General features: G+C 28.0%; 1 protein-coding gene across 16 annotated transcripts in view; it reads right to left on the bottom strand.

The window, feature by feature from the left end:
- The window catches only part of LOC132948947 (calcium/calmodulin-dependent protein kinase type II alpha chain), a 52,466-nt gene that overhangs the window by 16,080 nt on the left and 9,341 nt on the right, over window positions 1-27,045 (bottom strand). For 9 of the 16 annotated variants that reach the window (XM_061019650.1, XM_061019651.1, XM_061019655.1 and 6 more), the window contains exons 2-11: window positions 22,428-22,522; window positions 13,018-13,077; window positions 12,871-12,925; window positions 10,448-10,586; window positions 4,861-4,963; window positions 4,717-4,800; window positions 4,558-4,652; window positions 3,741-3,863; window positions 2,848-2,931; window positions 2,709-2,769 (exon numbers count right to left, since the gene is read on the bottom strand). In XM_061019650.1, coding sequence (XP_060875633.1) covers window positions 2,709-2,769; window positions 2,848-2,931; window positions 3,741-3,863; window positions 4,558-4,652; window positions 4,717-4,800; window positions 4,861-4,963; window positions 10,448-10,586; window positions 12,871-12,925; window positions 13,018-13,077; window positions 22,428-22,522 — 899 coding nt within the window. The remainder of the gene's footprint in view (window positions 1-2,708; window positions 2,770-2,847; window positions 2,932-3,740; window positions 3,864-4,557; window positions 4,653-4,716; window positions 4,801-4,860; window positions 4,964-10,447; window positions 10,587-12,870; window positions 12,926-13,017; window positions 13,078-22,427; window positions 22,523-27,045) is intronic. The other 7 variants (XM_061019652.1, XM_061019657.1, XM_061019658.1 and 4 more) reach the window with 1 other exon arrangement.

The following is a 27,045-nucleotide window of genomic DNA, read 5'->3' as shown; positions in this document are numbered from 1 at the left end:
TTAATGCTCAACAGATTTATTTATTTTTTATATTCATCAAATCGTAGGTAATTATAACATTGTAGGTAGGTATGCTTATTATCTGTATCGATATCAATAGTAAGCGCCTCGTATAGAACCTCAGCCTTTTAGTTTAAAAGTTATTGAAATAATCAAATCAACAATTTTATCAGATACACATAAATTTATTGTAATAGGTAACTAATAAATATTGGTGTGACCCATCCACTCTCGTCTTACTATAATCGTTCCATAAATCGATTTTCTGTTGATTATGAAAACATGCATCATATTACGTTAATATAATGACTGTAATTGGGTAATGTTAGTTGATGAAAATTATTTTAATATTTTAATTTTTATTTAGGTACATTCCAGATTGCTGATCAAAATATAAAATGTTTGGTTCGAAGTGGATGACGTTGTGTATTATTTTTCTTTTGGCTTTTCCACACTAATTATTTTTCACTTGTCAGTTGTCAATGTTACTGTGTTTGAGATTATACCTATATATTGTTTATGATATGAGTTTATAAGACTCATAAATATCATAACATCAAGTTAGGAAACCATCGCATGTCAAACATCGTATCTGTTTCAAGGTATATGCAAGTTCTATCATAAACAGGGAGTTGTACGTTTGCAGTGCATTAATACATCATATTATATCAGATTAAAAAACTAACAATACAAAAATTCTAATATAATTCATCGGTGTCCTATTTGAATGCGCTAGGAAAATGTTGTGGGTAGGAGCATACAATATAATAGGCACTATCAATAAGTACCGCATAAAGTGTATGGGAGGAAATAGATCATTTTAGTAACAATAATAAATTATTGTTTTTTTATAACAACATAAAAATATGTAATATGAAAAAATTTACAAAAACCCAAACCCTTATCAATATCTTAACTCTTAAGTATAGGTATTAAATAGAATATAACTAAAACTTTATGGGTCTACTAACCAACATAAACAACACACGTTTGTGGGTAAGTACTCTGGATTAACCCGTGTAATTATAATATTATTACTGTAAATTATTTATGATACAAACTAGTATTGAACATTTAAAATACATTTATGAAATTAATAATTAGGAGCTTTTTTTTTTGAAACAAACCAAATATATATCTTGTGAGGATAAAAATACGTTTGTATATAGTATGACAAAAGACATTAAATACTAGGTACTGAACAATACCGTATTCATACTCGTGTTATATTATTATACAGGGGTTTATTTGAAAAGATCCCATTGGGGTTTAAACCTCTCGGTTTGCTTTGTATGAAAGCATTCAAAATTTGGTAAATCATGTTTATTATAACAAGTATATAATATTATTAATAAATACTACACTCCCACTTCGGACTAAATAATTATTTGAATAAGACGTTTTTGTCAATATTATAATAATGAAATTAAAATGTGTGAAAATTTTACAAAGCATATTGGTATTGTCATATACAATAGTTGTATACTTGCATAATATTACAACTTAAAAAAATGCAAATTAAAGGAAATAAACTAAAAACTGGGTATGCATAATGCAATTAAGTAAGTACCTATGTTGAATTTATTTTAAAACCATCGTAATTTTTAATAGCATTAGCATAAATGCATATGTTATCGTTATGACATGTAGTTAGAATACATATTACGCATAAAGTAGTAGCTGTTAGTTTATTTGTATATAATATGTTTTTATGTGTTACAATTTGAATAATTTAAAATAGTTTATTCTATTTGAATGGAATTATAGTTAAGTGAATAGTTAGAAATGTGTGATCCTACGTTGATGTCTGATGAGTGATGAGTGATGACACAATAAAAACTATTAAATCAGTGTAGTTTATATTTGACTTTATGGTAATAAGAATTAAGAATAATAACTATTTCAGTTGAAATCTATGGAAGATATGATTATAACATAAACTATAGATTATGTTTAAATAAATATTTTATACTTTTAATATTTGATTTGTATGTATTAATTAACGTTGTATAAGTACGAAAGTTATTTTAATTATTTTTATATCGGGAGTGTTGTATGTTTATTCTTAATCATAAAACCTACATCATGCAGCTACAATGGGATGTAAGGTAAGGGATACAATGTGTAGCTTCAATGTTTCAGACAAATTCATACAAATACATGAGGGTTTGTTTTTATGATATCCACAAAATATGTTCAATGTAGCACTACCTATATGAATACATAGCATATATACTAGGGGTAATGGATGAAATAAAAGTATGTATAATATAATATAATATAATTATCATATTGGTGCATTCGTGTACCAATAGTATTATAGTAAACACATTATATAGGTATACGAACCTGTTAAATCTGTATGATAGAAAAGATAAATAAACAAATAGTGTAGATAGGTAGATAGGATTGTTAACCGTAAAAATCCCGTTTGGCTACTTTCGCATAAACATCAAACAAAACCCTAAAAAAAAAAACTTCATTTCTCTGCCATTCGTAGGGGTAATAATAGGACCAATAAATTAGCTTATATACAGTGCTGTACCCATTCGTATAAACACCTAAATTGTGTTTCAAACCAACTTTTTATGTACACATATATATTCAGTGTATCTAATTAAAAAACAATTCTAAAAATTACAAAAAAAACCACGTCGTCACCTATTTTCATTCACACGTAATTGGTCTGAGGTTCCTGAGGCACTTACCGTGTACATCATACTTACTGGAGAAGTTCCTTGTAGCCAACATTGTCGTCAAAATGGCACCCTGCAAACACGGAAGAATATAGTTTGATTCGGTTCGCACTCAATATGAAAGGAATACAATTTAAAAATTTAAATTTACTTTTAATTTTCGTCTGGCGTTGAACTTCTTCAAGCAGTCGACCGTTTCCTGTCTGTGTACAGCCGAAGCAACTTTCTCACGATACTGAAACACAACGGGGCATCAGAATTACATTATGAATACTCAAGATGTTACGTTTGCATGCAAAAAGTTCATAAAAATCCAAAATGGAACGTATTTATATTTTATAAGTATAAATATAAGTTTATTGTACACGTGAGACACAAGGATAACGGTGGGGTGTTTTCAATAAATTTATTGTCCACGCAATATGCGAGTATTATAAACGACGACCGCGTGGTACCATTAGAAAATGTGCCTTTCTTAAAAGTTGATTATTGGAAGTTCGATACGATTATTAACATGGCATAAAACAATAACACGAATAAGTTTAGGAATAACAGGTATGTTAGGGAAATGAATAAACAAGAAAATGACCATAGTTTTGACTTTAGTTGAATTCATAACTATGGTTTTTCAAAGGAAACATGGTTTCAGATGCATGATATGCGGCGGTATAGTGCGTGTACGTATATTACATTATAATAAATTGTTAGTTTCAAAATAATTTTTTTTTGAAATATCAAATGCAATAAAATGTGGAAAAGTGGAATTTAAAGCGCTTACAAGTTACAATAATTTCGGTCCATATTAATAAAAAAATATGTAAGTAGAGGTTTTTTTTATATTTTACATCACTGGAAATATAAATGTAATGTAATCGACGGTCAACTGAATTAATAAAGTTTCAGGATGGGATAAAATTACTCACGATTCGGTTTCCTTCTGTACCTCAATAGGTTTATTCTTGGTTTGATTACCTCCTTTGGGTACATGATCATTTATTTATAAAAATCTATGAAAATAAAAACCTTAAAAGTGAATAAACTTACGCAAATCCATGGGTGTTTGAGTGCAGCATCTGCTGTGACCCGTTTAGCGGGGTTCACAGTTAGCATTTGATTAATTAAATTTTTTGCGTCTGGTGTAACTGTATCCCACTCAGGCGACGGATACTAAGAAATCATACAAAAACAAATTACATTTTCAAGCGAGAAAACCTAAGTAATTATATTGAAATTATCAACATTTATATGTACGACTTTAAAATTTCAAAATATTATGTATAGGCGTATAGCTAATAGTCATATAGATTACAAAAATAATGTTATATTACATTTTTATAAACGTACAAGTTAATGTTTTTATTATTCCATAATAATTCTTCATTAAAATGATAAAATATGGTTTAACGTTTTTTTTTAATTGTGATTTTGAGAAACTATTTATTTTTACTTAAAGATTTGCCTTAAAAAACTATACTGTTAGGTAAGTATACAAATTATTGGTATAATCTTTTTCCGCGATAAATTTATTTTTTTATTTTTAACTAGGTAAGTGCTTGTGACTAGTTGTAAATATTATTTAAATGTATTAGTTATAAGAAAGTTACAGTTAAATAGAACCACCAATCACTATTCATCATAAATAACAAACTTTTTACATCTATAATTTAATATTTTTGACGAAATGTGTAATATAGGTAGGTCGTAGGTGCTCTAGTAATTTTGTTATTTAATAATATGTGTTTTTATAAAAAAAAAAATATTGGATGATAAATATTTCAAAGTATTGTTTAAAAGACACAGATACAGTTGTATTTTTATAATATTATTTTGAGTATTGTTGAGGTTAAAATAATGTACTTACGTCATAAGCGCCAGCTTTGATTTGGGCATACAATCTATGTTGATCTTCATCCCAGAACGGTGGGTATCCAACCAACAATATGTAAAGTATTACACCTAATTAAAAAGTAAATATTAAAAAGTATTTTTATACGACTAAAATATAGTCGCATTAACTAACCGCAAGCCCATATGTCGACAGGTTTTCCATATGGTTCTTTCTTCAGTACTTCTGGTGACAGGTAGCCTGGAGTTCCGGCAAAACCTGAAAAAGACGCTTACAATAAAACACCGTAAACAAAATAAAACAAATAATTCCACTTGCCAAACCACGCTTGTTGTTCGCCCTGAACCTCGATGGCCAATCCGAAATCGGCCAACTTGACCGCAGCGCCTTTGACTTTGCTTGCCAATAACAAGTTTTCCGGCTAGAAAACATACAAAATATATAATTTTCATGGCATTAACGACTGTTGTCAAACTATATTATAGAGGGATTGTGGTTTGGGATACAGTTATATACATTTTTATCTTGTTGTGGTATCTTATGTAGGTTAAATATTTATAGTGTTTAACGACATGTTGGCGGTTTTTGTTTATTATCAACTAGGAGGTGTGCCAGCAGCAATGATGGGCAAGTGATAAAATGTGTAATAAACAAAAGTTAAAATGTAGGTGTATCTGCCGTACGTACAGCATTATTAGGTGTATATTTTGAATATTATTATTTATTGCTAGTCGATAGAACGCCGAAAAGGAAGTAGTTATTATGTATTTATGGAAATGGTCATAATACGTTCGGTTAACATATAGGCACTGTTTTAGATTCTGATCAATGTAGAATCTTAAGTTTAACAATATGTTTTAAAATTTTGTGTGTATGTCTGAAAAACACTTAATGTAATAAAACGTTTTTTTTAATAATCAGGAACACTAAAAAAAAATTCGGTAAAAGGGTATAATATTTACGCAACACAAATTTTTGCAAATTAGTTTATTATAATTTCAAAGACATATTGTATAGTTTTAAAATATTTTATTTGTTATTTTACAGACGTTCGAAATGTTCGTAATTTTTTTTTATTTATGTTGATGAATGTTTTTAATGATATGCTCTTTTAAAACTCTTAAAAATTGAATACAATATTCCTCATAGATTCTTACTGGAATTTAAAAAAAAAATGAGAAAAAGCCAATTAATTTTGTTTGAGCGTTTGAAGTTTAAATTATAGCGAAATTGGATATTCACGCACGTAAAATAATTATTTCTCTAACGATTTTTGTTATTTTGTTTTAAACTAAAAAATATTGATTGAAGAAACTTCAAACATTACATTTAAATTATTATTTTCTGTATACAATGAAATGTTAATAATATTAAGACTAACTGTATGCTATTTAAAGGCATTTTTCTTTTTCAATAATTTTAATTGGTTCTTACAAATGTTGATACAATTTTTTAGGCTCGGTCAAAAAGCTTGACAATTGAATATAAGATTTAAGATAATTTTCAGTTAATAAAGTTGAGTTTAGTTAATATTAAAATATTAAAAATACATGGGCACAGTTTTTTTTTATAGACATAGGAGTTCAAAATCTTACCAACACGTATATTTAAACAAAAAACAAGAATTTTAGTTATTTTGTTGTAATTCAAAAAATATTATTTGTAGTTTTTTCCGAAATAATCATAGATATAAGTACCTTAGTCTATCTCAGTCTGTGTATAACTTTAAATCATTTTCTTCTAAAAATTGTATTATTTGCAATGTGAATGCAATATAATGCAATTTTGATTACAAATGTAATGTAAAAGAAATCTAAATCTACGACCATTTTAAAATTAAAGCTCTTGGTTTCTGTGTTCATTACCTATACTCTTAAGTCTTAATTTATTAAAGTTTTAATATTTATTTATTTTTAGGTACATAATAATATACTAACCTATATTTAATAAAGTTTCAACTTGTCGCTATTTTATCTTATATTTTAAAATATATTAGATATTAGATATCTATAAAAAGGTAAAATCAATTATATTGATAACTATGGGAATAAAAACATTGTAAATATGAACAAAAATTTAAATGATTTTATGAATTTATGCATTATTGTATAGGTACACACTTTGGTTAAGATCAATGTAGTAAAATGATAAAAATTTCAAGTTGAATACTCGTTTTGAATACTTTCTGAATACAATAAATTGAAAGTTGTATCACGCTATTAAACACTTAGTATTGTAAAATAGAGGTGCGTGTTTAAATGTATTAAGAAAGTCCATTATATTTACTGTAATATTTGTTATTAAAAATAATAGGTTTAAATATCTAGAATGTTTAATGTTGCAATGATAAAATACATCATTAAAAATCTGCTGAGTTATTTTCTTTTCTTCGAAGAATAGATTTATAAATGAATTTAATAAATGATAGCCTTATGTTTGATGGACAGGAAATAAAATAAAAGATCATATTTGAGAAATAAGAGAATAAAATCAGTTGGGACTACGGCGAAGACTGATGTATAAAAAGTAATTTTAAATCATTCGAGTGGAAAGGACTTCATTGAATGCAAGATGCAGATGTAAAAACATGGAATTAATCATCGCACGGTGGCACTAAAAAAATGTATTCGATTGAATTAATGGAGATTGTTATGTGAGGTTTCTTCAATAATCACAAACATAAAACATACCTTTAAGACAACATTTTTTCATGTACTTTAAAAGTGCACACAAACAGTATTTAAAATTAAGCACATTACATTATGTGGAATTTAATAACAGCAAACAATATTAAACATACTGAATATTATATTAAGTATTATTTAGTATAATATTATTATACTATATTTGAGATAGGTATACTTAGTACAATTCTGATTATTGATTACTGATTAGGCAATAAAAAAAGATTAAAATTATAAAATTAACTTTTTATGCGCCAAACAATTTTTTTAAAAATGTATTAAAATAATTTGTGTTTGAAGAAGTCCATGAAAATTATTGTACCTAATTAAAAATATAATACATTTTATTAATTAAAATCATTTTTTTTTTGTATCTCACCCTATAAATTATATCTTTAATATAGTATATATATTTTAACTTTTGTTTTGAATATTGAATACTTCCCAATTTTATATGAACAGATATTGAGAAAATGCACATACAATCGCTGTTAGGTACTATATTTATAGAATTTCTCGTTAAAATATTACATTTCTATTCGAGAATTGATGTTTTTAAATTGCAATAATAAATTATAACTGTAATTTAGTTAATTGTTTTGAGTTTATTAATTGTCTATCTTCATTTATTGTAATTTGAATTGATTTGAATATTTCGTATTATAATGACATTATCCAATGGTGAATGAGGTGTGTAGTATATTATAATTTCGCAAGTGTAAATAATTAATATAAATTTATAGTTTTGACTCCACTAGTACATACTCACAAGAAGAGTTAAATGGATAAGGCTAGTTAGTAGTTAGAATAAACTATAAATCAAAGTTTTAAAAGAATATGTAAACAATAATTATACAAGAAAGATTTTTAATAAAATAAAAAAGAACAAAGATTAAAGTTACCTATAGAAGAATTATATATTATTTATTAATTATCTAGAAGTAAAAATATTAGAACTATATTTATGTATTTAACCAAAAAGTTTAGGTTTTATTTTCACCTTTAAAAATAAATATGATGTTATTACAAATGTGTTAAAATTTAAAACTAATATTGAAATATCGAAATAGTATTATAAACATAAGATAAAATAAATTATCTTTATTTAAATTTTTTTTTTTATAATAGATATTCTGATAATTTTCATATTTTGTTCAGTCAATACATTCAAATGTAAAAAGGTGGATAAGTGGGTGTCGCTCTGCTGTAGAGACGTACATTAGGTTATAATAGTGAGTCACTGTAATGGGTGGTTTTCAATTTTAATTCAATGATATAATATCATTGTATACGAAAAACGATTCTGAGTGAAGACGGTCAGTCAGCCCATTATATTACTATAAGTATTTTATGATATTATTGTGAATAAAGTAATTTATTTACCTATTTACGTGGAACCTTGTTTTAAATTTTCAATCCTTAGCTATAAAAGTTGAACATTTTATAAATTTTTAACTACAAAATAAATTTTAAATTTTAAATTTAATACATTTTGGCAAAGTTTGAACTTTAAATGTTTATAAAAAGAAATCGTGCATATGTATTTTTAATAAATGTTCAAGCTTTTTGACCCTATAAATACAATTTTTTTGTTTTTCCCAGCGCTTTTAAAAACTACTGGGAATTTTGACTTTCTATTGAACAAGATACTGAAGTTGAAAATCGAATCATTTTTTTCGACTACTTATCGAGTACAGTATACACAGACACAAAAAATTAATAAAAATAAAAAAAACACACATCGTTGTAAAAACAATACATTCATCGCTCCGCTCAGAATCAATAATAAAACAATAATAACCAAATAGGTATTTAGCTTTTAAATAATTATTTAGTATTTTAGTGCATTTAAATTAGTTTATTTAGTTAGTAGATATTCAAATATACTGAAGATAAGTTCTTCTACGATTAACTCCAAGTAAAATATATTATGTCCGATACATATTACACAAGCGTAAGTTTTTATATATAAATACAGAATACATGCACTTATAGGAATATAATAATATCGATTTGTTTAGTTATATTCTGGTTTTATAATTTAATTTTTTTTTCAATTATATTTTAAGGACTTATCATTGAGTGCATTTGACATTTGTAAACATACACAGGACAATGAAAAAATTTAAAATTACAATATAGGTTAGGTTATAACTCATAAGGGTAAAAAATGACGTTAGGGATCTCCATAGTTAATTTATTTCTTCGTATAGAAATATTACTTGCGTTCTAAACTTTATCATTCTATAGAAATGTCCATATTATTGTATGGATTTGACCTAAAACAATTTCTGATAGAAGTTTACCAAGCCCTTCTAACTGTGCAAACAATTGATAGATTGTCAATAAGCGTCCGATAAACAAAATGTACCACAACCACACGGCCATCTTCAGAGAATGCCCAAAAGCTTACTTGCAAAGCTTTACTCGGCCACAGTGCCAATAAAACACAACAATATCATTCTACAACTCCACACTTCAAACAAAAATATTTACATTTTGCTCCGTGTACCCACACACGATCATTTCATCACCCATCCCTACCCACTTGTCTTTAATATTTAATTCCTTTAGAAAACATCCTGCACACCTTCCTTGTTAATCTAAATACCGTAATTGAGTACCTAATATATCACTCCACAAACATTATTACTAAATACATCTCCCTTAAATTAACTTTATATGTCACTGGTACTGTACACGACAACTTTTATATACATGTTCCCCAGCTACACATATGCTCATTGCACATGGACATATATATTTCATTTGTCGTTTTGGAATCCAATTAAGACTCTTTTAATTTACTCCAATCATTTAACTTTATGTTATAGCACAAATAAAGAACGATATTCCCAGTGACTATTCTAAAATGTGGCATTTTTGTTAGAAGGTACTAACCTAGATTATACATCATTGTCCAGATGACAAGTTAATGTACATGGGATTTTTCTCATGAAAAAAAATAGGAGCATCAAATTTATCATTAACCTAAGGAAACTTTGGAAAATAAAGAGATTGTAAATCGTCAACAAACGCATAATTTTCTTTTGTGGTCTTTGATTTACAGTAAAAGATAACAATAGAACGGGACGAAAAACTTGTTCCCGTGTGGTCTTTCGTTTCCACGCACCACTTATACTATAGTGAGAATATAACAATGCACTTACAATGAAGAGCACATGAAGTTATAAATAATAAAGTAGGAAAAAGAATCTCACTTTTAGATCCCTGTGTACTACTCCGTTCGTGTGGCAGTGGTTTACACTTTCCAGTATTTGCTGAATGCAATGCGATGCGTCAGCTTCACTATAGAACTCTCTTGCTACGATGTCTTCAAATAACTCGCCACCTGTCACACTGTATAAAATATTAGGTTAACTTTATAAGAAATAAGTTCGTTATGACAATTAAATTTAATAAAAATAATAATAATAATGAAGAACTCATTTATTTATGGGTATTTTAGTAAGAACAATAATATAATAAATGGAATGATGATTATAGTCGTAGCATTTTCTTTATTCCCCTCGTCCTAATGATTGTGAGTAGTATAGCCATTAAAAAAATAACCTTCGTTTTTATTTGAAACATGGTCACTGTTCTTTTAATCACTTTGAAAAATCGTAAATAGGAAAGGACAATAGTTGTTTTGAAAAGATGAAAATGCGAGACACACCCTTATTTGAACAGCACCCTCGTTTATTTCGATTCCTTATTATTAATGATGCGTACAGAAGTTTTATTGTTTGAAATTACCCATTTTCAGAATTATCAACTATAACAATAGTACAATTTCAACATTTTAATTTTAATTCAGTGTTTAATTTATTTTGAAATGTTAGAAAAATATTATCATGATAAATATACGATTGATTAAAATACGTAATATGAGTACGCTTCTCTACGTATCAAATTATTATCATTTTTAATACTGTATATGCACTAGAGAATTTTTAGAGTTATACATTTTATTACGTAGGTATTTTAAATTTTTAGATTAAGTGTAAAGTTGGTAACTTATTGATTTTGTTTTTCTTAATTGTATCTGATATTCTGATATAATTTTAATTGTAATAAGAATGCACGAAAAGAATTCAGTTATCCTATTTTATAGAACTAATAGATAAATCATATCTAACTGGTACTCTAAATACCAAGTTAATTTTCGTTTTTATTACATTTGTTTCCTTATGATAATAACTTATTATCATAAGTCTGATATTATTAATAAGGAAGAATCTATGAACTCAGCCAATATAGACTTAATCTTTGGGCCTATTCCTGGTCAATATGTGTCAAGCTAAAAAAAGTTAATTATTGACATAAATCTTATACAAATCACTATTAATTGTTCCTAAAATTAATGTTTAAATGGTAATTGAAGTAAATAATCTTAGCACCACTGTATTTTTTACTTTACTATTTGTACTTTACTTCTGTTGATTTTGTTTTAGATTTTTTAAAAGACGACATATTTTTAATTTCCTATCTAACTATCCATGTAGGTATTAAATACCAAATATTTTTTATTGTACCTAAGCTAAATCATATTTGCAAGTAGGTAATTATTATATCAAATAATCAAATAGGTAAATTAAATTCATAAATATGACATAAATTGTATTCATTTAAACTACAATAAGACACTTATTAAGTTACTAGAAATTAATAGGTACAAAATATTATCTGAAACCGGAGAAGTCTGGCAACACAGATTTTATATTAACTCAATTAATTTATATAATAATGGGATTTATTCGTGAAAAAACGCTATTTGTATAAACGTACTGACTATACAAATATTATATAACATAAATATAATATTAAATATAATAGTGGTTAAGTAAAAATATGTTTTTTTTTTACCTCTAAAGTGTTGACCACCATGTTTATGCCCCCCTCCCCCAACAAGTAGGATATGTCTGTGGATGCCTTTGACATAAATTTATTAAATTATAGTAAATCGTATAATATATACATGCTGCATTGACTGATAAACTCAGGATGTTATCTCGAGAAGAGTGGGATATTGGAAACCCAAACGCTTGGATTATACATTTTAAAATAACAAATACTATGAACCGTTTGCCTGTATTTAATATCGATTTTTAGGGTCCAGTTGATAATTAAAAAATTTGCTTGATTACACTTTGGCATCCGTTATAGGAAATTGAAAATAACACTCCTGAGATAATTTAACGGAATATTATTTAATTAAAAATAATAACGAGGAAATTCTAAATATAAAATATGTATACGCGTTTGGTCGAAATTTAAAATAAATATAAAAATGTAATTCATACTTAGTTATATACCTATTATTATATTATAAATAATTATCTATATAATTATTGCGTGACCATAATATACTGTGTTATTGTATAATAATTATTATTTTTACGTTTGATGTTGGCCTTTGCCAATCCTTACAATATTGGTATCGTGTCTGCAAGCGTAATCTATTTCTGGGTCTAGTCCACGTCTTACTATTTATATATAGCCAAGGCTTCACGTTATATGTACACGACTGTTCTTTCGCATTGTATAATAAAAAAAAATACCGTAGATCTACCTACACGCATTATAACAGCAATTATATTGTATACAAACACTGCAATATACAATAAAATCAGCTACTTACAGGTCGAACACGAGGTAGTGGAATAGTTCCTCTTGAATGCTGTCGTGTAATCTCACTATAATAGAAATTAAAATATCAATACGTTATATAAATTATTTAACTTAATTATTTGTAAAAAAATATTATTACGTCATAAAAAAAACTCGCCTATATTTGGATGCTGTAATTTCCTGCATATTCTTGCTTCCCTCTCTAATTTTTGAAAATCTGAAACATTTCAAATAATAAAAAAATATAGTTATTTGGTAAACAATAAACATACATACATTACAGATCACAGATCCATGCATAATGCATATCCGCAAATAACGTTTGAGATTTAGGGGAGGGGGGCTGAAGCTTCAGTAAGTTTAAACAAGTTTGGGAAATTTTTTTTTAGGTGGGTGCTTAGCCCCTAAAGCTCCCCTCACCTATTTGTGCCTGTGGTATAATGTTAATACATCGCATATGATTGTTAAATGTATTTATATTTTGTTTGTATTATGTGTTTAATGAAAAAAATCATATTAAGTGAAACACGTAAAGTGTTTATATTTTGAATGAGTACCTTTACATTTTTAATATCTGTTCTTTAAGTATAATTATATATAAGTGCTTTGTATTTTAGTCCATTTTTATATACTTAATGAAAGCTTGTAATGTTGGCATTTCAAACGTGTAAATTTAATCATTTGATCTTTGTTAATAATCAAATACTCAATTAACTCATCCCCCTTAGAGTAGGAACCTACCTAGTTAATTTAATTTAAGTTTTCCATTTAAAATTTTTAAAAGCTTTTTATTTAATTGATATTCCAATATGTAATATAACTGCTATCAACACAATTTGTTAAATTAATTGTTTCTCACAGATTATAATAATACAAATTCAGTATTTAAACAAATCGATAGTACTTATTTTACAATAACATACAGTAATTACTTCACAATCACTTATAAAAGTGAGAATGAGCACTTTTTATCCTCACAAAAAAAATTCAGATATATTTATCTACACACATGTGTTATAATTTGTATATACTGTATTAAATACTAAATACATATACCTACATATACACCTACCTGCTTGGGTACACCGTGTATAGATTTGTTCATATTATTTTTTTTTCTTCTTCGTTTGTTTTTTAAATGAAGATTTAAAGTATATTGTTCAGAAATATATAGAATATCTGTTAGTGAACTTAATCTATTATACGCTCATAATGATAAACATCATTAGTAACTACCTATACAAATAACTCTGTAATATTAAGTTCTCATTATTTTCGTTCATCGGGTAATAAAAATAATATTTTTAACATTAAAAGTGGACTGAGTCTGGAGTTGAGTGGGTTGATTAAGTATTTTTATAATTAAAATGGATAACAAACTGCATTCAAAATATATTTTTGAATAGAACTCGGTTAATCTAAAAATGGTCGTAAAATTATAAATTCAGTTGACCCACACTTGACCGTTTGTCTGTTTATTTCTGAACCTACTATAAACAATGTGTGTGTTTTCTGTTCTGTTATTTTTGTCTGTATCTACCTTTTGAAACAGTGAAAATACTTCGATTTTCAGTCGACCTAACTTTTGAGGATGATTTCTGGTAGCAAATTAGATGCACTTTTCGGAAAAAAATTAATATGGAAAAACGAGAATAGTTATACACAAAACCAGTGTTTAGAAATTTATTTTTTCGGTTTGTTTTAATTCAAAAATCAAAACTATAGACACAAAGAGTTTGCAAGTTTAATAAAAGATTCCCCATAAGTTCTTCTTGCAGCAACATCAAAATACTAAATAAACATTTGCACACATTTTTTTAACGAAATTTGATATTTAAACGAATATAACGATTTTAATAATTTTTAATATTATAATATTTGGACGACGTCTACAGCATTAGCCAGTACTCGTCTAGTTAGTTGTCTGTTCCAAATGCGGGCAGATATGAAGAAGAAAAATTTAAATGCGAACAATCTAGAACACGTTTTTTAGATGTAGATGAATTTGAAAATGAAAGTGGTACCAAAATTTCGCATTTGAGTTTGGATAATTTTGATATCACTATTGCACCAGAAACAAACATTATGTAACATTAATATGAATGTGATAAAATGTATGACTATAAACTTGGCATAGGATATGCAATTACTGGAGGAATGCAATATAGAGGATACTCCGATGAAGGAGAGAATCAAGACAATGTTGCTTGTAGCTCTCCAATTTATGAGCACATGCTCAGAAGATTTATCGATAGAATTAGTGACATCAGTTTTTGAGGAAAATATCGGTATATCAGTGACGTTATTATCCTCCGCGAACCTAAATGAGTTGATGAAGTTACTAAACAGTTTCGAAATATGTTGCGACAGTTTCAGTTTTGTTGTAAGTATTAAAAAAATATTATTCGTTGAGACTTGAAACTTTTCACCACTTATTTTAATATTATTAATTATGATACACAATACAATTTTCAAAATATTGTGATTTTTTTTTAATCTAGTTATACCACGAACCTATTCCTACGTTACGGTACGTGGTAATAACTTAAAACTTAATAACAGCTAGTAATATAAAATGTTATATAAAATAGCAATATATTAATATGTATATTATATTATACTTCCTTAGAAGTATAGGATATCAGACAGTCTCCGCTCATAATCATTTTTCGTATGCAATAATACTTATCGTTTAATTAAAATTTAACACATCGATTATGATTACAGTGACATCTCAATGAAGAAATGGATTACTATACAGCAGAGCGACATCCCGGTTTAAAATATTTATCGTATAATTCGTTGAAACATTCTATTATTATTTTTTTCAAAATATATTTTATTTTATTAGTTATGCCTATTGCCTAAGCTATATATAGCTATAAAATATATTCGATTTTTTTTTAGTTTACAACATTCTTTACGCTAGTTTGAAAAGCTTGAAAATTGAATACAAGATCACACACAAGTTGTAGTTATATGCATACATTTAAAAGTATTTCAAATACAAAGGCACAATTTCTTTTTATAAGAATTTAAACTTTAAGGTTCAAATTTTGACAAAATTCATCAAAATTACGAAAATTTGCAAATTATTATTTTGTAAATGTACCTAAATTTTTTTTTTTATTTTTATATCTAACTTTTTTCCAACATTGACTGTAACTGTTAAGTTAGTAACCCAGACAGCAATTTTTTGATTAATAATATTATTATAACATTGTAATAACGAATAATATTAGTATAACTTTATTATAATACTATTATAACATTATTATTACAAAATGCTGTCTGGGAAGTACTTTTAAAAAAAGCAAAACTTTTGGAAAAAATAAGTTAAACAAACTGTAGAAGGTAGAACTAATAGAAAAATAAAGTAATAATTAATAGAATGTAATAAAATGTCCTAAGCAATATATATGCTGACAGACCAGAATCCGCTCTGATTCGTTTTTAAAGGTATTGTTTTACTGTCCATAAAAATGCATTTTTAGAATATACTCATCACTCATGAGTCATGGATAAAATAAAAACACGATTCGTAAAAATAGCTTTGTTATCTCTTCTAAAACCTCAGAATTGATTTAATTGGAATAATATCTTACCTAATATTGGAGTTTTACACAAGTACGTGACTACGGATAATTTGTTCGAAAGTTTTCTTTGGTATAAATCGAATCATAATAATTGTTAACTCTAAATGATAATATACCTAACCTACTATATCATCATAGTTATTATACTCATACTTATTTCGTAAAACGGTTACATGTTGTCATTTGTCAGGCAAAAGTAATGCGCAAGCACAAAGCTGCTCCCCACCCCATCGGTCCATCGGTTAATTTATATAGAGGGGCGAAAACTGGTCGATACCATTTAAATTTGGTTATTAAAAAACAAAAACCGTTTTAAACGTTCATTGGACATTTGTTAAGTCCGCTTAATCTTGTATTACAGTTCATACTATTGAAAAAAAAAAAAAAAGATTAAAAATATGATTAATATACCTACGTAATTAAAATATATTCACTCGGGCAAAGGGTCGTATAAACCCCTTACGGCCTCACGTGTGAACGTGGGGATCTGTTATGTCACGTTCGACGATCGTGCGAAATCGTACAACACTGCAATGTATGTATTTATGCTGTCGGATTTATATGTGATTAATATTTTGTATATACATACAGGGCGCAAGTCCAGCTCGTTACTCCGCTCGAAAAAACGAGGAAAACTCCACCGCAGTGATCCATTAGCCTATACATAACTTAACCTCTGTGTTCACCCCGCCACGTACGTGCAACACGATGTATAATGCGAATAATGTACAATACGTGTTTTGTTTTAGGTATACGTGTGCCGCCGACGAAACGTGATATCGGCCCCGTACGACACACGTTGTCCGGTCGCCCGAATCGGAGTAGTGTCCCGGCTCGAGGCGGTCATTTGTATTTATCGTTGTCTGCTACAAAACCCTCTATAACATTATGTCTCCTCGCGCACTCAATCTGCAGCATACAGCATGATTCTTTTATCGAAAACATTCATTATGTAAGAACATGAATTCTTTTTAAAAGAATCGCCTTCTAATTATACGCCCCTCTCTCTCTCTATTTCTCTCTCTCTCTCTCTCTCTCTCTCTCTCTCTCTCTCTCTCTATCATTCCCTCTATCATTCCCTCTCTCCCTCACACGTACACACGCATTATATATATATATGGTTTGCGGTCAGATTCGTGTCGCGTCGACTTCCGTGGCCGGGCCCGATCGCCGTCGAAAGTAAATATAAGCAGCGCGCCGCCGCCGGTCGTCGCGGAGCGAGCCATAAAAGCGCGCGTTTAATCAATACCGCGCGCCACAATGGTGCGAGCTGCCTCTTCGCGCGTTACAGACGCTGCTGCCAGTCAGCATTCATTGACTCTTCTTTTTTACGCTACTCCTCAATCCCCGTGGCCATGTGCCGGTCCAACTACGTACCCACCCTCGGCCGTTTTCTGCACGGACGCTAGGGAAAGTGGGGTCCCTGTGTCGCTTTTAATGAAGTGCCCCTAAATTCAATTTTTTTTTTTTTAGTATTTTACACTAATCATTGTAAACAAAATTTGTGGTCGATAAATTGTTGATTATTATAGAGAATATTCTAACATATTTCTATACAGTAGCTAGGTAAAACTTTAAGAGTGTTTAGTTTTAATTTTTTTGCTAATATATTATTTACCTACCCATTTTATATATTTACTGTACCTACTATATTAATTAGTATACGCACTAGGTACTTGAACATATTATTATTTAAAATGTAAAGATTTTTTTTTTGTTGAAAGAATTTTTGACTTTATGATAGTAGGTTTTTACCACTGTTGCCTACGTGAAAAAAGTAGGTACTGTATGGAGCCTATATACGTCACTAACTATATGGTATTTGTAGAATAATAGTTCGATAACAAATTAATACTGATTATAGTAGATAAAATACAATATACCTAATCGTATTTTTATATTATATTTTTCGATATTGTGACCTTGGTAATTTAGTTTTATTATGATTTATACTGTTAAATACGAATCGAAACTTCGTGCGTTCTTTTACATTAAAGTCCACTCCCGTTTGTGGTCACGATAAACTGAAGTAATAATCATCCTCTGAGAAAGGGTAGTAGGTTTGGCGACACAATAATGCGCAAGTGACTATATAGGTTTCATCGCGGAGGGGGGGGGGGGTGTTGATAAGGGCTGAGATGGGAGGTCTGGTTTATTTATAGGTACGAGTGACGTAAAAGGGAACTCGAATACTGCAACGCACCCTCCCTTATTGCCACGCCACCGTTACCATCGCGTTGACGTCGTGCTCGATATTATTAATTAACAAACCGTTGCACATATTTTAATTATAGAAAACTGCGCATTCAACACTAATTGCTTATTAATTCACACGTATATTATTATATAGGTTGTATAGTGTATACATCATAAGGAATATAATATTATGTTAACTGTATAATAATATAGAAATTAAAGCACAGGGTTTTTAGTAGAGCAATATGGAATACTGGTTAAACATACTGCGGTTGAGTATATAGCTTCCAATTGATTTCACCGAAATTTGCTGAAAACAATTTTGCGTTACATTATTGCAACCATTTTCTTCCAATACTTAAACCTATACTGTACAGAGATCATTTATAATAAATATATTTTAAAATATATATCATATAGATTGTATGGGCTGTAAACATTTAATTTATATCGTAACTTTTTTTTTTAAACATTGTATTACAATAAGTATAAAAGTTGTAACCTAAGTTATAACGTTAATGTAAATAATATACAAAACAAAGATAAGTAGGTACATAACAACAATTAAATTATTATGATGATAAATTAATGTTGGTGTATGTTTAGTGTTATTTGTTTATCACATATCCACGTAAACGTTCTTTCATGCGATGAATAACGCAAATAATATGTTTATAAGGGTGGGTCCATTTTCCTCCAATTGTCAAACTATTTACCCTATATTTTAGTCACTCTAGATATTTTAGCTAATTAATATTTATTTTATTTGTATTAAACATAATTTTACAAAAAGGTAATAAATTTGTTAATAATTTAAAGGTACATTTTTTTTTTAATATACAATATGACTTAAAAATATATTTATAATATTCTTAATTCCTTATTGAAAGAAAATGGAAAGTGGAGAAATATAGTCAAGATTTATTTATTTTTTCTGAGAGAAAAATGAACAGTGGAGGAAAATGGCTATGGCCTTTAAAGGCTTTAATGTATATTGTATATAATATAAATATATAAATCAAGAGTGATAAAGACGAGTTATCAAAAGCTTTTGATAATAGTATGCATTTGTTTACGTAGTTTTATAGTTTTAGCTAATATAAAATGTGTTTATTAATTTCTTTTAATAAAGTTTAAATAAAATAGTATTTCACTTTTAATGATTTTGGTATGGGTGGGGTGGGGAGAGGAGGTGGTGAGGTGATGAAATGTGTATTAAAATACCGTTTATATAATAATATAGAAATTTTCAATATCACAGTGCCAGTCCCTATTTTTTTAATCGTAACTAAAAGTGTGTATGTGCATTACGAATTTACAACGTAGAAATAGATGGGTATGTATTATAGCAAGAAGTTTTATGGTACTTTTCATAGATAAAAAAAAATATAAACGTAGTGTAATAATTCTTTACTATACGTGCAATTGGTACGAAAGCTCGTACAAAAAATATGTGGAGTCTAAAACCGATTTTTCTGTACTTTTTTAGCGTCTAACGCCTGTCAAGGTATGTTTATGTATAACCGCAGCCCGGCAGGTATGAAAATATTTAGGTATAATAAATAGTATGATAATATACAAATTCAATTTATAGAACTAAATAGTACAATTAATAATAATTGGATATTAAATTTTGTAGATACTACACACATTGAAATTGGGTCGTGTAACATACAGCTGCAGTGTTGCAGTTTTATTACTTGATATACCGTAATGTATGATCGGAAATATTATTTTTAATTATAGAAGTTTTTATTGTAATTGTTTATTATGCTTTAAAGTTGAGTAATGAGTATTGTTAACGCAATTGTAGGTAGATTTTGCAGAATATTTTAAGAAAGGTGCTAAACAGCTAAATAATGCGTAAATATTCTCTAATAAGCAAAAATCTTAAAACATGGATGAGAAATATCGCATAATAAGCAAAATAAAATTTTGGATTTAGACTCTTTATAATATTCTAAATAAAATCTTTATTTGACCCTGCTATCTCTCAAAAATAAAAAACATGTAAATGCTAGAAGACTATTATAGTGGTAACCATATATAGTAAATTATACAGTGGCTATAGTTATGAGATATTTAAATGTTTAAATAGGAGATTTCCTACGCATTTTGAGATGCGTACTGTAATATTGTGTTAATATCGTATATTATACATATTAATTATATTAAATTACTATTTTTTCCCAAATACTAGTGTAATTTATATCGAATTGAATTTTCGTAGATATGTTGTAAACTTGTAAACTGTAATAGCAGGTACCATACAAACTACGAATACACTCGTAGTTTTAAAATCAATAGTTTCTCATTAATTATTAACTATTAGTTTATGATTATACATTCTATAAGCTTTGTAAAAAAAAATTAATTTTTTTATATCATATTATTATTACGGTATAGCAAGTTTAAAATTATCATCTTAATTAAGCTCAAACAAAAAAAAAATGTTACTGTTCTGATTAAGTTGTGCAATTTATATAATTAAAAATTACTATTTTTTATTATTTGGTCGTGTATTTGGAAAATGAATATTTCATAATATTAAATAAAACTAATTATGGTTTTTGATACTGAAGTTTAAAATGTTATCACTTAAATTAATTGTACATATTTTATAAAATGTGAAATTCATAAATATATTATTAAATCAGTATAATTATGTAATGTTTTAATAAAATAAGTATTGTAAATGTACATTTTAATAATTATTTTTGAATAGTGGCGTATAAGTATTTTTGAGGTTGGTATTTAAATAAAACGTACATAAAATCAAAATCAATTGGAAACACATTTGTGTTGAGTATAATACAATTTCCCATGGTATTTGAACGTTATTGAATTTTGGGAACAATGATGAAAACTCCATTACCGTACCACCAAAAAATATTTCAAACACCAGAAGAGACTCAGTTTATTATAGTATCATAATGATAATATTTTGAAACGTAACAAATACAATTTTAAAATGTCACGTACCTATATGAATTTTATCATTATCTAATAAATTGAAAATTTAATCAAATTAATATTAACAATAATTTGATGAAAAAAATGTGAGCTCTTTATTTTACAGCTGTATAACATATTTACACGTGATACGAAAATGTTCAATTCAAATATTATAATATGCTCGATGGATAATATCATAATTTTTAGATAGTATTACTTACTTTTTAGTTTAGATATATTCATTTTGTTTACAATATTTGCATCTCCATTATACTGTATTAGAATTGAAATAATTTATTTTTTTTAAATATTAAATTAAAAATAAATTTAGGTACCTACGTAGATACTTAATAGATTTTAACAAAAGACGAACTTGAGAACAATTTTATTCTACACAATTTACAAGTGTAGAGATGAATATATTATATTTTTATTACTTATCGACCACCCAAATTATATATAATAACTCGTTGTTTTTTTTTCATTTAAAAACCCTGATAGGTCGGTGAAAGAAGGTCAAGAAGATATCTCTTGACTTACACTCGTATTTTTAACCCTACCTCCAGACCTCCTTCACTACTAACAATTTTGATTCTTGACTCTTTCTCTAAAAGCTTTAGGGTTACACTTCTCATGGTACAAATAATAAATAATAATGCCTACTACGTGACCTTTTTTGATATTAAACCTTTATAAGAAATTAATCTCAGATCTCATTTTAAAATCGTTTTTAAACCATACTTGATGTTTTCCATTTTGTTTACTCGAATTAAGATAATCATGTTTTTAAGTTCTTAAGAGAAATAAAAAAATAATTTACCTCGGGCTGATAATTTTTTCGTATTTATAATTTTTGCGGCGAATTCCAATCCTGTGTGCTTTTGAATGCATTTTCTTACAACAGAAAATGCCCCTCTAAAAAAAAAAAAAAACATTTATTTGAAGTTCATATCCATATATATAGTTCAGTTATATTATATGAACAAAAAACAATATAATATAAAGTATAATATTATTATTGCATGGTAACTATTACCTATATCACTTATATGGCTATATAAATATTCAAAAAGGTTAGGTACATAAATCATAACATGACCTATTTTCATCAAGTTCTCAAACTTTTTTTGAAATTAAATATATTACCAAAATCGTTTACAGGAAGCATAAACAAAAATATAACTTTCATATTATATCTATACATAAAAACTTTCAAGTTTATGTTATAAGAATGACTACAGAGATTACACAATAATGTAATCTTCACCGTTTTTAATATAAAATTTTGAAAGCTCTAAATAATATATATATATATATTTATATGCGTTATAAAAATTCGTAAAATACTTAATAGTTAATTTTCAGTTTTTATAGGTAGTATAAACAACAATATACCTAATTCAGTTACACATATTGCAATGTTTCGTTTTATTTATTTTTTAAACTGAACAAGAAATATTGTAAGAAAAAGAAACAAGACATGACAGGGAAAAAAAATATTACTAATACATATAATATTTGAAATATAATTGTTTTTTATTTAATGAATGACCATAGGTGAGAACTCACGAGAGGACAGATTTCAGTCTTCGGAGTAATCTCAACGTAATAAAATTTATTCTTTTAATTGAAATTTGATTTCTTATTATATCCATTTTAAATTATGAGTGAATCGAAGAATGTATTGATTTTATAATAATGAGTTTAAAAGGTGTCTGAAGACACTTTTTCTAGTAACAAAAATTATCTTACCATCGACTTTGAAGGAGGTTTCTGGTAACAAATTTCAGGATCTACTTGGTACTTTTGGAAGGAAAAAATTGAAAATTCTCAGTACTTATTAAAATAATTGGGAAAAAAAATACGAACATTTGTTGGATAAACCTTGCTTACCAAAAATTAGACAGTCTTCGCTCAGAATTCTTTTTCATTGTATACAATGATTTATCATTGAATTCAAATTAACACATTCATTATTACAGTGCCTACTCAATAAACGAGATATACTCGGCACCTAGATACTATTCGGTGTAGGTATATAACAGAGTAACGGTTACCTACTTGACGGTTATTTCTTACTTTTTCATTTATTTGATTAATTGTGTGGAAATTCCTATTTAATGTTATTACAATATTACATACCTACTTATGGACCACAGTCGTTATACTACCTAATAGTTTACTTATATACACTATATATTAGTCATTGGTTATTGGTTAATAATAAAAGAAAGAAGAAATATTTTAGGAAGATGTCTCTTGATGGGCTTAGTTGCAGCTTAGGTTTGGATGTTTTTTCATGTTGATATTGATATTAATTTGTATGATAATATTATGCAAATGTTTAAATGGAAAACTCCTTTGGTTTTATTTATCGAGTATGCATAAGATAAAATTGATCTTATATAAATAGCATTAACTATTGTACAGAAAAATTGTATATTATAATATTATGCGTGCGTATAACGTTATAACGTATACCTTTAAAATTACATTTAATGAAATAAATAAACTTGAAAATATCAAGTTTTGATATTTATTTACACCTATTGTTTGATAGCCTTTGAAAATAACTGTAATTCAATCAACCATTCGTATTCATCTGTTAAATAAATATATAAAACAGTATTTTAGTATTAATATAATATACTATATACAAGAGAATATAATATAACTATACTAAATAAATGCAGGTATTATATAGGTATTATGTTGTAAGAGCTTGTTCGAGTCGGATGTTATACGGACATTTTTAAGTTATACTATGTAGTTTATTTACTGGTTTGGAACTGTATTTTTGAATATATGGTAGCAAAATATACAGTTCGATGCTCTTTTGTAAATTATATGGAAATAATGACGTGGACCGATTTTTCAACAGAGAGATCTAAAAGAGACAATAGAGAGAGAGAGATAATACACACACACACGAACATATATCATATATATCTCGGTGACTCGATGTATAAAATCTGAAATAGTGGAAAATGTATGCATATTATGATTCATGTGAAGTTAATATTTAATATTGTAGAATATCACAGGTCGTCTATACATCGACTATCGAAACACCGAACACAGGTAGACCGTTTACAATTGGGGGATGTCCCGAATGCATTCCGTTTTTAATTTTTACCTTTTTCATATCCCGAGTGCATCCGTAGTCACATCAATAAATTATACTATTGAATGTCCCGTCGGTCCGCAGGCAAGACTTTTAAGAGACATAACCAACGATGGACATTTGATAAAACAAATTAATGTACAATTATATAAATATTTTTTACAACGACGACTGTGGCAACGGAAGGGAAACTGTATTTTATTTTCTTCGATAATAACTGGGTACGACTACGACTAATTTCCGTTCAATAAATGTGAGTAGTGATATGATGCTCGAAGTATAGTGCCATGAAGCATAATAGATAAGTAGACCCTTTTTATAACCTAATTTATATAAAAAAAAATAGTATACTCGCCCAAACTTAAAATGTGTGAAAATGGGTGTAAGCCATACTAATGGTAACCAAATATTTTTTTAAGAGAAAGTCGTTCTCTTCAATGCACTCGGGACATTAAATATAAGGGTTATTTCGGGGGACACTCCCGAGTTCAGGAAACTCCTTAAGATTGTCCCGCAATCAGAGGTGGTGTTTTCGAAAACTGCAGTAGGTAGGTTATACGGCCATATGTATATTATTTACCTACTCTTACCGTCGAAGTCAAACAACAAATATGATCAATTGGGTAAAAATAATAATATTATATTATATTCTTTCTATTTATACCATTTACCAAGCAATTGAATCCTACAACGGAAACATATTACAGCTTAAAGCTTTTCAATTTCAACATTCTTATAGGTAATCACAACGTATATATTAAAATTTATAATATCAAGAAATACGAAAAATAATACTTTTTGATTTTAAACATTGCCTCTTCTGACTCCTCCTCTTCCATCAGAGTATCATACATCAACTTTCTACTTTCAGAAACAGGGAAAAATTCTTAGGATAAAGTTTGCTTGGCCTCGAATAGCTTACAGGTCAACGATAAGTGATATTATATGACATTGACGATATTGTTATTATTTTATACCAGTACCAATGGTGGATTTAGGAGTCAAATGTTAGTCGGTGAACTCTTATAAAAAAGGGCCTCGACCCATAAGTTTATAGTTTTTTTTTTTAATTTCTAAGCCATAGCTTATTAACAATATCCCTTATGAAACCTAGACATCCAATAATTAAGAGTTATAGCGTCCGACGAGGCCACCTAACGATTTACACTGTTGAATCCGCCACTGACCCACATTTACACGGATGTGGTGAATTCGTTTTGACCCACGCGATATTAATATATTATTATAATATTGTGCTAACGGGCTACGTATAAATAATATGATAGCGGTGTACCATATAATATGGTCGACAGCGTTTAAAAATATAACGCCTAGACTCCTTCTGATGATGAGACGGCACTGCGGCAGACGGTGCCAAACGGCGAAAAAGAAACCAGCTGGCACGTCGTATATTATATTAATATATAGTATTATTCACATCACATACATTGTGTTGCTGTGCTGATGTAGGTAAGACTCGTTGATGGTACCTATACTGTGTATAGTACATTAGTATTGTATACCTATATTATATAGAGCGCACACGCGACCGCGCTACGCCTAAAAAACACTCTTTACTCACGCGCTCTCATCAAATCGGGGAGACACAAGTGCGTTGCCAGCAAGTAGTCGCGTCGTGTGACGTGACTTATGTATAATATTATATTATAGACACGCATGATTGAATAATGTGATATTATTTTATAATGTAGATGCGTAATAATGATCGCTGTAATTTATACAATACAATAGTCATACAATGATAATATTGTGCGTATATGGCACCACGCATTGTTATTTATACAGGATGTTTCGCCGTGTTCGTCCCTAACTTACATACTACTCGTCTATCCGTCATCTGGCTAAACTTGAAATGTACGGTCATTACTATACTGGAACACTGTTATATATAATGGAAATTAGTGATTCTACTTATATATACATATTTGTTATTTGCATAATTATTAGTTCTATATAATATAATAATTGGGTAGCTATCCTCGCTGGTCATTAAGAAATACTTATCTAGATAAGCTGTTAGGTAGGATTTGTTAAAACTCTTATTTATTTAAAATTGTTGTTTACGATTGACTAGATAATGAAGATTAAACAGCACATGGCGTCTGCTCAAAAATAATTGAACCCGCTGCATTGTGGTCTGTGGTGGGAAGGGGCTATAATACACGCTATCGCTGTAATTTGTATATAATACGTAAGTGTCAACATAAGGTAGTTAGCATAGGCAGATATTTGATTGAGTTTTAGTGGAGGATTTGTCTTTCTTTAAAAAATATAAAGTGGAGGCTTTGAAAAA

Source organism: Metopolophium dirhodum, chromosome 7 (genome assembly GCF_019925205.1).
Source record: "Metopolophium dirhodum isolate CAU chromosome 7, ASM1992520v1, whole genome shotgun sequence".
In the NCBI taxonomy this organism is placed as follows: Eukaryota; Metazoa; Arthropoda; class Insecta; order Hemiptera; family Aphididae; genus Metopolophium; species Metopolophium dirhodum.
This window is presented reverse-complemented; position numbering and strand designations above follow the sequence as displayed.